The sequence below is a fragment of the Primulina eburnea genome, chromosome 1 (genome assembly GCF_022965805.1).
Source record: "Primulina eburnea isolate SZY01 chromosome 1, ASM2296580v1, whole genome shotgun sequence".
NCBI classification, from domain to species: Eukaryota; Viridiplantae; Streptophyta; class Magnoliopsida; order Lamiales; family Gesneriaceae; genus Primulina; species Primulina eburnea.
The window spans coordinates 63,239,217-63,251,960 of record NC_133101.1 but is presented as its reverse complement, the minus strand read 5'-3'; the positions used below and the strand labels follow the sequence as shown (position 1 = coordinate 63,251,960).

Below are 12,744 nucleotides of genomic sequence, written 5' to 3'. Positions count from 1 at the left end.
TTAGCAAAAATTTCAATTATTTAATTTCCTTATTTTATCTATCTTGAATCTTGGTCATTTCATAATTAGTTCGTATAATTTTGTAACATTCATTAAATTGATCAAAATAGTAACTAAAAATGTATCAATTATTTTGTTAGTTAAATATATACTTTTATCAAGTCCTATATTCATTCTATAATATTGTTGTAGTGTAATAATTATCTCTGTTACGAGAGTAATCAAAATGTGATGATTGAATTATTCTACAATTTAAAAGATCGAAGTTGCACAGTTATCTCTAGTCGTAACTTTTGTTAAAACGGCATTTGTTTGATCATATAATTAATATTAAAACTAAGGAATGCAATTATAAAAAGTAGAATGAGTCTCATGTGAGACCGTCTTACGGATCATAATCTATGAGACGGGTCAACCCTACCCATATTCACAATAAGAAGTAATATTCTAAGCATAAAAAGTGATACTTTTTCATAGGTGACCCAAATAAGATATCCGTCTCACAAATACGATCCGTAAGACCGTGTCACACAAGTTTTTGTCTAAGAAGTAATATCGTCAGAGAGTGCAATAATTGTTAATGCTGAAAGAACCCGCAAATTTACTAAAGTATTATAATTTATATCACCTCTCTTAATTAAAAAAACCTAGATTAAAACGTTGTTAATTTATAAATATTAGACTGAATGCTGCAATTTGTAAATCGATTATTTTAATTTTAAATATACTGAAGGCACTCAAATTCTATTAAATAATTCAAAATGAATCAAACAACACTCAACCACAAGCAAGCAAGTCCAACCATCCGCTCGACCCCCAAGATCATTCCCGAGGAACTCTGGTGCGAATGATTCTTGTTATACTTAAATTTCATCACCTGATTTACGGGGAATGAAATTTTACTAGATTAAATCTCAATTCCCACGATTTAGAATCAAAAGGTCCCGACATTCTCCCCACAAAAACTCCTGAGAGAAACAAAACTTGAGGTATGAAGCATCGCCTCTGTCCAACCAGTGTAATGAACCATTTCAAACGCATCAACTTTTCGAGTGGATTTAGACTCGTTGCAGTAAAAAAACAGCTCGAAGTTTTCCCACAATATCAATATGTCGCCATCTTTAAAAACTTTAATGGGATACATGATTTCAGACGTTGTCTGAAACATTATAGGGATCACATATTGCCTGCGACCAAGATTCTTCAACTTGGTATTCCTTCATCGTCCATATAACTATCGTATCCCACGAAATATTCTGACATAAACATAAGCAGTCCTGTAGAACAGACAGGCTTCTCGAATCCGGGAAATGATTTGGATACGAAGGAAGTGATGAAAAGGGTTTGAAAATTTCGGTTTCGAGATCAAAACAAGAAACAAAATGCTCGCCATTGGAATCTTGTATCAGCCAATGAAGATTTCCATTCAGGAAAACTCCCTTGGAACCGTAAAGACTTTGAAATGGACCGACTGGCGCGACGCTTCTCCACGACCCTGTTCCTATGGTGTAAACCAGGCACTCACCAGATTTCATCGGAAAATTGGAACAGGGCCACATAACATCTTGGTAATTATTCCAAACAACCTTGTACTGCCCACTTATTGAGCTTAACCCGAATCCAAAATCCCAGATGTAAACATCTTCTTCATCAATGAATTTAGGCTGGGGAAGAGTGATGTACTCACGTGTGATTGGATTACATATGTAAAGAGAGTGCTGGGTACTAAGGTCGCACAAGAAAAGAAAACCATTAACGGAACCTCCGATGAATATTCTTGAATCAGGTGAGGTAATGAACGATCTGGGATCGAATTTCATGACCAGATTATAGTGAAGATCGTGGTTTTGAAGCTCCAAAACATCCTCGAATTCGAATGTTTTGCATAAATATCCATCATCTTCAAATTGATAGATAACTAGGCCGGGATTCGATAAAGAAAGATGGCATTTGGCAAACTCGGGAGCAGAGAGGATTTCAAGCCATCGCTTGCAGACTCGTTTGCAGCTTACAATGTCTCGAATCGGAAGTCTTGACAGAATACATAAGATGATTTCTGATGGAAGACTATTCATCAAGAATTAATTGGTGGCTTCTGTATTTATTCCGGGTATGTACGTATCTTGTGTAGAGCTGGAGAATTGATATGCTCTATATCCAGATGAGATGGATTTAGGAGGATGACTCAATATATTTATAGTTTAAATTATATTAATTTTTTAGAGAAAAAAATATAAAAGAAAATAAAAAAATTCACAATTTCATTCAAGAGATGTGATATATATTAGTCATCATCGATTCTTTTAGTGTTGAATCTTGACTAGACTTTTCTGTGCTTAGTTTGACTTTGAAATAATCAACAAGTTTTTTTTTTGAACCAATCATCAAGTTAATTTGATTTTTGGAATGTGTTGACGTTGTATGGGTCATTGATCTGCAGTCGAGGCAATTCCCAGAATGTAGGGTTGAATCAATCGCAACTCGTCTCTTCTGGAAAGTACGAGAATTTATCATAATCTTTATAAAAACATCGATTCCTCCCTATCCACTCAAGTAAAAAGATAATGAAAGTGTTTGGAGTTGCTTAACGTATGATTAATTATTAGATGTTCGATTCTCTTTATCAATAATTTCCAGACGAATTTTGTTGTATAAGATTTGAACGGTCGTGATTTACATATTATTGTGTTAATTGAGTTTACTTATCGTGAGTCAAATGACAACAGTTATAAATATCATCGTCACGAAAAAGAACAAAAAAATAATAATTAATAGTGTAGCATTCGATATCATCGATCCATATTTAAATTAGCTTGGAGAATATGAAAAAAAAGGAGTGGCTGATTGCAATTTGGGGAAGGTGAAGAGAAAAAAACAAGTAGAGGAAAAAGTTAAAAAGCTACGTAAGGAGGATTTGTTGGATAAATAAATAAGAAGAGTGTTGAAGGGTAAAGGAAGTGGGAGTTGTCTCGTGAAGAAAATAGCCAAATGATGTCTTCTTATAAACTCCGAGTTTGAATAGGATTTTAGGGCCCCAAGGGGTACCAGAAGTTTTTAGAAGGGAGAAACGCTAATAAGTATTAATCTTTTTGGACCAAATTTAGTTGGAAAATATTGTCAGAAAGAAGCACACGCACATGGGACCATGATACATTAGAAAGTGCAAGGCGCGCGGGTGCGCAGATTCTCGCGTGCGCGCGCCTTGTTGTGCGCGCGGCCGCGCGCAGCGCTGTTTCTGAAAGCATGCACGTCCCTTGGCTATGATGGCATCAGTTTTTCGCCCAACCAATGTATCTCTTGACTAGAATGGTGTCTGTTCGAAGCATCCGGTCTGGAGAAACGTGTCTCCTCAACGCAACCAATGATCATCTATAAATAATCCCTCCAACCATTGTCCAAAGTTGCTGAACTTTTTGCTTCATCTCCTCTTCTCATATTGCTGCATCGTTTTTGAAAATATACTTGAAAGCTCTACATATTTAGTGTTCGCTGTGATCGAGATTTGTAGTGTTGCAAACTCTCGACTTGAAGTCGTTGTATTTTGGAGACGATTGTCAGTAACGTATAGCACTTTATACGGACAATTTTGTCTTGCGGAGAAAGGATCCTCCTTGCCTCGACTTGATCTTATTGTTGCTGCGGTTGGTTCGAGATTCAAGTTGCTGCTTTTGTTCGTGAATCAAGACATCCAACATATCCAGAGTTCTAGATTGAATGTGCAGCAATTGATGCTTGGCCACATATTTGATGAGATCAGAAATTAAAAGAAAGGAGGGGAACAGTGTTTCGAACACACTATAGATAAATCGGGGAATTGAAGCATTAAATCAGAACATTAATACAAGAAATCCTACACTTTAATTCTTTAAAAAATAAATAGATAAAAAACTGGACAAGTATTCTCGCATGTGTTACGTGGAAGTTTCCTCGTCAAGCTTCATATATTTAAGATAGAGTACATGACAGGCAACCATTTGTACATGCCTTATCGGGGAAGGAAGATTTACGATGGAACAAGTCATCGCTAATCTTTATTATTTATTGAGTAAATTAATTTTCGTGCTAAAACAATAGTTTGTAAAGTATGTTAAACAATTAAATCACATTGGACAAATATTACACAAATTCATCCGAAAAAATATTGATAACGAAAATTAAACTTTTAATTATTAGTTAAAAAATTATTTATTCCACCGATTCGGATAGGTAAAGGACAAGTTTGCTGTCACATTTGATTTCAAGGTTGGTGATCCTACTTTAATAATCAAAGACTAATTCAAGTATATATAGGACCACTTGGTTGTTCGATTCAAATAAAATAATAAATAATGCTAAAGATACGTCCACGAATCTTTATATCAATATTTACAATTGCGACAATTTTGACTAAATAATTTTTTCTTTCTTTTTTCAATTTGTATAAAATACTAAATTGACATAAATTGATATTTTGTGATGCTTGAATTCATCCAAAGAAATCAATCAAAAATATTCATACATTTACATATTTTTTTTAGTATATTTTCATTATTAATTTTGATTCGCCGTGAAATTTAAACCACTTTACGCAAATAATAGTAATAAAGAAAGTAATTGAGAAAAATATATATCTTAGTACTAACATATTAATTTTAATATTTTAAAAAACATTTATTTCTAACTCACACACGCAATTTTTGTTGCTTAATCAACCCCTTTAACCAAGAACTCGGAAAAAAAAATAGTTTTTATCCGTCAAAAGTGTAGATTGGGCTACTGCTTCAATCTAACCCGTTCTGCAAGAAGAATGGAGGTGTCCTCTTCAGTTTTCCCCGCGGGAGACATGCATGAACTTGGAGTCGTAGATTGGGCTAATCCTTCAATCTTGGCCATAGGTGGAGGTGGTGTATGTATTTGAGCAATCCCTTCAAGAACTTGCACAACTCCCCCCATCCTAGGCCTAAGCGACGGTTGCTCTTGGATGCACCAGTAGCTTACTTGAATGGCTCTCATTACCTGTTCCATGTCTACCTCGGATCCCACAAGCCTTTTGTCAAGAATTCCTTCCAGGCCACCCTTCTCAAAACACTCTTCATAAGCCCATAAAGAGAACTTCTTGCCGTTAGTTTCCGAGGAGACTTCGAAATTGCGCCTTCCACTTACAATCTCCAACAGCACCATCCCGTAACTATAGACATCAGCTTTCGCGGTTATTGGAAGATTCGCGAGCCATTCAGGCGCTAAGTATCCTCGAGTCCCCCTCACGTTGGATAGGCTCCGGTGCCTATGTTTGTCCTGGGTCAAGAGTTTTGCAAGCCCGAAATCCGAGACTCTGCAATTGTAGTCCTCATCCAAGAGTATGTTCTCGGGCTTTATGTCACCATGAAGAATGCAGTCCCGGCATTCCTCGTGGAGATAGGTGATCCCTTTTGCCATTCCTAAGGCAATGTTGTATCTAGTTTGCCAGTCGAGAACTTTTTTCTCGGATAATCCATCGTCTGAACTATATAGAAAGCTGTCGAGAGAACCATTCTTCAAGAACTCATACACCAGTAATCTGTGCCGCCCTTCGGAGCAGTACCCTATCAACCTCACCAGATTTAAGTGGTGAGTACTACTAATAGTTGCCACCTCCATTTTGAATTGTTTCTCTCCCTGGCCAATTCCCTCCAGTTGTTTTACTGCAACGACTATTTTATTAGAGAGGACGCCTCTATAAACCGACCCGAACCCTCCTTCACCGAGCTTTTCCTTGAAGCCCTTCGTTGCCTGTAAGAGCTGCTTGTATGTGAATCGAATGGGAACTCCAGAGGCATACTCAGAAGGAGAATACTGAGAAAGTAAGCTTTCGTATCCCGGTTTCGACCTGTAATGGAGCAGTAAACCACATACTAAAATGACCATGGCCAAACTTCCACCTAAAGCCACGACAACGATCTTCAATGAATCGGATTTCTTGTCGACTTCTCTTAAACGAAGCGGAGGATTTGGCAATGCAGGATCACAGACCTTCACGTATGATGTACTAGGTCAGAGCCGGAGACTGATACCCACTGACAAATCTTGATTTTTTCATATAACAAACTCCAGTGCCATCTGCGAAGGAAGTGGACGCTATACAAATAGAATCAGAAAGACAGTTAGACCAGCAAGCTCCCATATTCGCTGTAAAGAAATCAGATTCATATTCAGGAGGGTATGTCAAGAAAACAGAATTATTCAAAGTCACCATTGTTCTATCTGGACAATCTTGAATATCCTCTTTATACTTGCAACCTTTCCTACTGTCCTTGGGATCAATGAGCTCAAAATTCTGTGACGGACATCGACAAACGGGGGCGAAATTAAGCTCATCATAAGTGCAAATCCCCATATTTCCACAATAACCAAAAACCCGACACTGGTCACTAACCGCAGTCCATCTCACAATTTTGTTTCCACTTCCACTACTCAAAGAAGAACTATAAATCCTCAAATTCCCATCACTATCTAACTTCACAAACCTCAGAGTACTATCACGGATCTGACCATAATCATTGTCACGAGCTATAAGACGCGGATTACTCGGAAACAGTGGATCGAAAAGCTGAAAAATACCTTCTGGTTGCATGCCTATGCTTGGTGATTTCACGGTATAGTTACTAGGTGCGTCCATGGGTGAAGAGCTATAATAATACACAGTGTCATTCCATTGGAGGGTTATGTTTCCCGAGCGCAATAGGCGAAAAGAGTATAACCCAGACCGTAGAACATGATTAACAGTGAAATTTTGTCCAGTAAGAATTGTATCGGTGGGATTATCAAAGGTGGTCCACATTGGAATGTCACCATTCTTAAGCACAAAATTACCAGAATCATTAAGAGAAGCCACAGTTATTCCGAGCCCAGATGTATTGGACCGCCACACTATGGAACCACCCGTCGAGCTGGTGAGAAGCTGGAGGTCTCCGGATGGTAGGAAGCGCAGGGTGGCGGAGGAATCAACCGCGCCACCAGGATCACCGCCAGCTTTCCAAACTGGGATCCCGTTGTAGGTGATGGCAGCAAAATAGATGTTCTCAGATTCTTGAACGAAAGATAACATGAAAGTCTTGTTCGGAGATGTCCATGATTGATCAGGAGTTGAGGCATATAAGCTCAAACCCGGAGATACATCTTGTCCTAAACAGGAGCCACCTGCGCAAATGATGCAAAGGAGCAGAAATTTCATGTACGATGATCGGAAATTCATTTTCTTGTATTCCATTTCTTTATTTTCTCTGAGACTGAAAACAGAAGGATGACAACGAAAGTAAACACGTTATATATCCGCACTAGATATTTTTCTAGAAGCCAGTACAAAAAGGTCCTCCAATTAATAGCAAGTAATAATAGAACAAATTTTTTCCATGGAAAAATGAAAACTTTATAGTGGGTTGTTCCCCTTGTCTTTTCGATTTTTCTTTGTTGATTTTTCTTGCTCAACCGATGCTTACGAAAACTATAAATCACGTTCAGCGTATAAACCATGTATCCGTTCAAACTAATTCGAGAAGAAGTTGACGACAACGACCAAATGGGAATCTTTTTTTTTACATTAAATGTAAAAACAACTCAATTATTGACACCATCAGCAACCAATATGGTTTCAATACTATAAATTATATTGTATAGAAAAAAATTCTAAAATTTCAATTATGGATCAATGATTTGTATATTAAAAGGTTTATAATATAAAGTTCACACCATTGTGCCAGCAAGCGCCCATGGCCTAATGGATAAGGCGTCTGACTTCTAATCAGGCGATTGTGGGTTCGAGTCCCACTGGGCGTGAAAATTTTTGTTCTAATTGGCTAAGAAATCATGTATTTGCAGCTTTTTGTTGGACCACGGCCCAATGTCTTTCAACCATGGCCCAATTATTTATCCACTCGAACGATCCTCTTCCGATTCGCCTTAAATCCATTAAACAATATATTCACCGATCCATTGTCCACTCTCTTTATTTATGGTCAACATTTGTTATTAAATAAAAATCATAATTAAGTAATTAATATACGCAAATTTATCCTTATAATATCAATATCCATAATACAACAAATAATTTTGGAAATATAGCTTTTCTATTTTTTTAAAAAAATTACGATTAAGATATTTATTTAAAATAAATATTATTTTGATATGAATTGCAAAAATTAATTTCACAATATTTATCGCGGGGATCGAGTGTAATATATATTCCAAATGATGCTACTACGTACCTTACATTTATACATAAATTATGAGGGTTATTATTATTTATATACCACGTACATATAGGTCGAAACTTTTAGTGGTCAGGGATTTTTTTACACCAATCGATTTTTACAAAAATATCATATTCATTTAAATAAATAATATTTTTCATATGATTTACTCATAACTATAATATTTAATCCTCTTTAAAAATTCACATATTATCTCTAATATCGTTATTCAAATAAATAATTGAAAATTATAATAAAATTTTATGAATCAACTCGATTAATAACTATTATTTTATACACATGGCGTGGATGTGTCGTTCGCTGGTTATTGTTGTTGTTGTTGTATGGGTTCTACTTAATTAATACACACTGAATTGGTCCATGCAGTACTTTAATTTCACACGACTAACTCTATTCTATAAACCACATTTTTATTTTAATATTTTTATTATTATTTGGTGGGTCCTAAAATTTTGTTAGAATTTCGGCTGTAAATGCAACTTTATTGTTATTGGACCACAATGGATTATATAAATAATTAAATAAATATATAGTTTGATTAAGTTGCGATGACATGACATATGAATGATATCAAGGATGACAAGACTTCACTAGCATAGTTAGTTCCAATTAATTAATCAATTAGTGGACTAATCATTATTATTAATAATGACGTACTTTTGAAGTTAACATGATCCAACGACACTACAATACACAATATACATGATCCAAACTCAAATTACTGATAAGTCGAGCTTGAACTTAGGCTTTTTAGTGTGATATAAACGAATTCATATCCAATTCAAAATTTAAATGGAATTCAAGTAGAAGACCTCTTTTTATAATGTGTGAGCATTTTTACACAAAATGAAAAAAAATAAAAAAAATTGTGCGTCCATTAATTTTATATCATGTGTTATAATTTATGGGATTCATAGATAACCTAACTTCGATATTTTTTTTATGAGACATTTCACAAGAAAATAAAATAAAAAAATTCACACCATATAGAAATTATGTCCATGGCTAGTTAAATTTATTTATTGAAGGCTACAACCACTTTAGTACTTGATTACCATAAATGACTTGACAAATGTTTTTGGCTAATTTCCTATGCATTACATAGTTTTAGAAGTTCCTTCTTTTAGGGGTGGAAATGGAGCATCCTTAGTGGGAAAAGGGAATCCTTTGAATGGGACCTTCGGTAAACATTAAAATACACAATATTTATAAACTTTTTGCCATTAGTGCTGGTCTCAAAAGTGCAACATATTATCAGTCCAAAATTATTTTATATATATAATTTTTATATGTATAATCTATATGAGTACAACTGAAATGCCACTTACTTATTGGATTATTTATTGGATGCGATGAAATGTATCAAAATTATATATCTATTATTTGAGTGTCAGATACACGATGCTCATTTAGTTGCGTTTGACGAGCGAAAAACATATCAATCAAAGGATATATATATATATATATATATATATATATATATATATATATATAAAGGTTTGAATATTGTTACGTTTTTATGCTTGGAACTTTAATTAACTTTTTTCTTGCAATTTAATCATTTCAATTCCCATCAATCTTTCCTTAAAAAGTTTATAATGCAAATTGGCAGGTTGGGTAGCTTGCATGATAAATGGGAGAAATTGTTAAAAATAAAAACTTGATTATTATTATTATTATTATTATTATTATTATTATTATTATTATTATTATAATATGTGTGTGTGTATTATTTATTTATTTATTGAAACAAACTCGATTACGAGTTGAAGATGGAAAAATAAAATTATATTTGTGGGTTATATAAATTTTTTTGAAAAGATTTTAAAAAAGAAAAAGGCGTAATTAAGTGTTAGTGTTTGTTTGAGGTGCCTGCCCTAAATGGACAATGTCTACAGCAAAGTAATAGCAGCTATGAGATGTGAATTGGCTGAATTTCTTTTCAAACACAAAGTACAATGTAGCATTCATTACTGATATACTTTATATATATTCTTCAAATAAGAATATTTGAAATCGTAAATATGGCTCGACAAGATAATAAATATTCAGATACGAAAGTTTTTCATCGACTAAAATAGAGAGCTTTCGATGTTCTTTTTTTTTCTTTTTTTTTTTTATAAAAAAGTAAATATAATTATATTCTTCTTGCTTTAATAATTTATGATATATGATTGTCTTTATTTATGAACAAATTAATTCTTCATAGTTTTACGTGATATAAATTAATTTTGGTTTTTGATTCCTCTGTTTTTTTTTTAAACGAAATGGTACATACCCCATTTTCTACTATAAATAGCAGATATTAATGTCATTTAAAGATTCTGAATCTTTGAACTCTCAAGCACTTACATAGTTTCTCTCAAATATTGTTTGTGTTCATCTAAAAAACTTGCTGATTTTAGCATCTAAGTGGCTATGCCGAACACCCCTCCGACGCTCATTCACGAGTTACCTTCTTGTTTGCAGGTGTTAATCCAGGCCATTATCTTCACTCAATTCCCCAAACACTATAAATTGTTGATTTGATCTTACCCGGCTCACCCATTTCAGCGAAATCACATCACATATCTAACCCGATCTAATCTTAACCCAAAAACCCTTAATCCAAACATGATTTTTCTAGGTCGGGAAGTCCGGTCCTGTTTTCACACCCAGAATCCGTATCCTCATTATTTATTTAATTTATAGAGCACAAATATAAAATGTCATTGGTCCCTCAAAAAATATCTCAATTAACAACTAATACTACAAACAAATAATTTAATTTATTACAAATATTATGAAATTTAATGGGAAAAATTCTCCATGAAAAAGGAAATAACACTTGGTAGTTAAAAACTTTTTCTAAAAAAAATAATGATTGATTCGATAACTTCGCCTTCTATCAGGATAGACCTAGAAGGGATCGAGGGGAGCAAAGTGTACACACACAAGCAAAAACATGTGTGAGACGGTCTCACGGATCGTATTTTTGAGACGAGTCTCTTATTTGGGTCATCCATGAAAAAATATTACTTTTTATGATAAGTGTATTATTTTTATTGTGAATATTGGTATGGTTGACCTGTCTCACATATTAAGATCCATTAGACGGTCTCACATGAGATTCACTCATACAGTTGGATCCATCTAGAGTTCATTAAGAAGGAAAAAGGAAACATTCTTGCAGAATGAATTAATTACAGACGGAAGCACATAAATTAATTATTATGTTATTTAAAATTATTAAAAATATAATTTATTAGACCAGAAACGATGCTAATATTGAACATAAACGATGCTAATATTGAACATAATAATAATAATAATAATAATAATAATAATAATAATAATAATAATAATAATAATACAGTTAATTATGAGGTTCATATTGGTATTTTCCTTTTTCTTTTTTTCTTGTCGGCAAAAAGAAAAGATGAACAGATTATTGCTTTCCCAATAATTGATAGAACTCAGTCATAAATAATATGAATCTGCGTAGATTAATTTTGCTTTCTGCAGTGAAAAAAAAATTCATATAAAATATATGCACGATTTATTCAATATATAGCAATGAGTTATATTAGGATGAATTATAAAAAGATTAAAAACAAAGTTTTCATTGATTAGCTTGAGCAGCAAGCGCCACTTGATCCACCTACGCAATTATTTCATTTAATTACATATTAAATATTGCAATTAAAAGTGCTGAATTAGTATCCGTCCACGTGTTTGCCTAATTATTACGAGGAATTTTAAGTAATTTTCCCACAAGATTCTTCGGTAAGATTGCAAAACTATCAATATTAAGGAAAATACATTTATTTTTTAAAAAAATTTTGGGTGTGAGGGGGTGGTGCTGGATTATGGAAGATCTCAAAAGACCAGACCAAGTGTTTCTTTCTACAAAAACCCACGAGGACTTTCCTCCTTAATTTAATAACAACAACAGTTAAGATACATATTAGAGTTTTCCAACGTGATTTGCGTATATAAACTTGTAAGGTCTAGCTGTTACTGGTTGGCTGAGTCACCATGATTTACCTCCTCTCACATTCCTGTCGGGCCGAGGGTGAGGGGCGCCTAAAGTGAGCGATTTCACTTTTTGGAGCAATATTAGAGTTTTCCAACTAAAAATAGTTTTTTTTACGTATATAAACTTGTAAAGATATCAGTCCTATTTACTAAATCACAGTGATGACATATCAAAATACAGATACTTGATAATCTTTTTTAAAAAAAGAAAAAAGAAAGAAGGGTGACTTTAACAAAGCAATTGGAAAAATCATGGTAGATACACTATATCTTAATCAGTTGAAAATATTTTAAAATACATTAAGAAACGAGGGAATATGACCCACTATATGATTGATGGGTCCGAAGGGCCACTAAATATAATTGTCTTCCTCAAGCATCATGTGGCTTTGTTCATTTTAAGTCCGGGAAGATAATCATACATAGTGTGACCAAGAAATTAGACAATCAGGGTGCTCCATGTTGAAAAATATATAATATATGTTGTTTGACCAATTAGTAT

General features: G+C 33.9%; 2 protein-coding genes and 1 non-coding gene across 3 annotated transcripts; 1 reads left to right on the top strand and 2 right to left on the bottom strand.

Annotated features, from left to right (window-relative positions):
- Positions 1-736: 736 nt before the first annotated feature.
- LOC140839923 (F-box protein At3g07870-like) lies at positions 737-2,171 on the bottom strand. Its single transcript, XM_073206924.1, is given in 2 exon segments — positions 737-1,150; positions 1,152-2,171. Coding segments are annotated over 2 exon segments (1,140 nt in total). The 5' UTR covers positions 2,076-2,171; the 3' UTR covers positions 737-934.
- A 2,444-nt stretch (positions 2,172-4,615) lies between these two features.
- On the bottom strand, positions 4,616-7,450 carry LOC140839915 (G-type lectin S-receptor-like serine/threonine-protein kinase At1g34300). The gene is given in 2 exon segments (XM_073206914.1): positions 4,616-6,009; positions 6,011-7,450. Coding segments are annotated over 2 exon segments (2,472 nt in total). The 5' UTR covers positions 7,226-7,450; the 3' UTR covers positions 4,616-4,752.
- Positions 7,451-7,718: 268 nt separating this feature from the next.
- On the top strand, positions 7,719-7,791 carry TRNAR-UCU (transfer RNA arginine (anticodon UCU)). Its single transcript has one exon. It is a non-coding gene; the product is annotated as a tRNA-Arg (tRNA).
- The last annotated feature ends 4,953 nt before the right edge of the window (positions 7,792-12,744 follow it).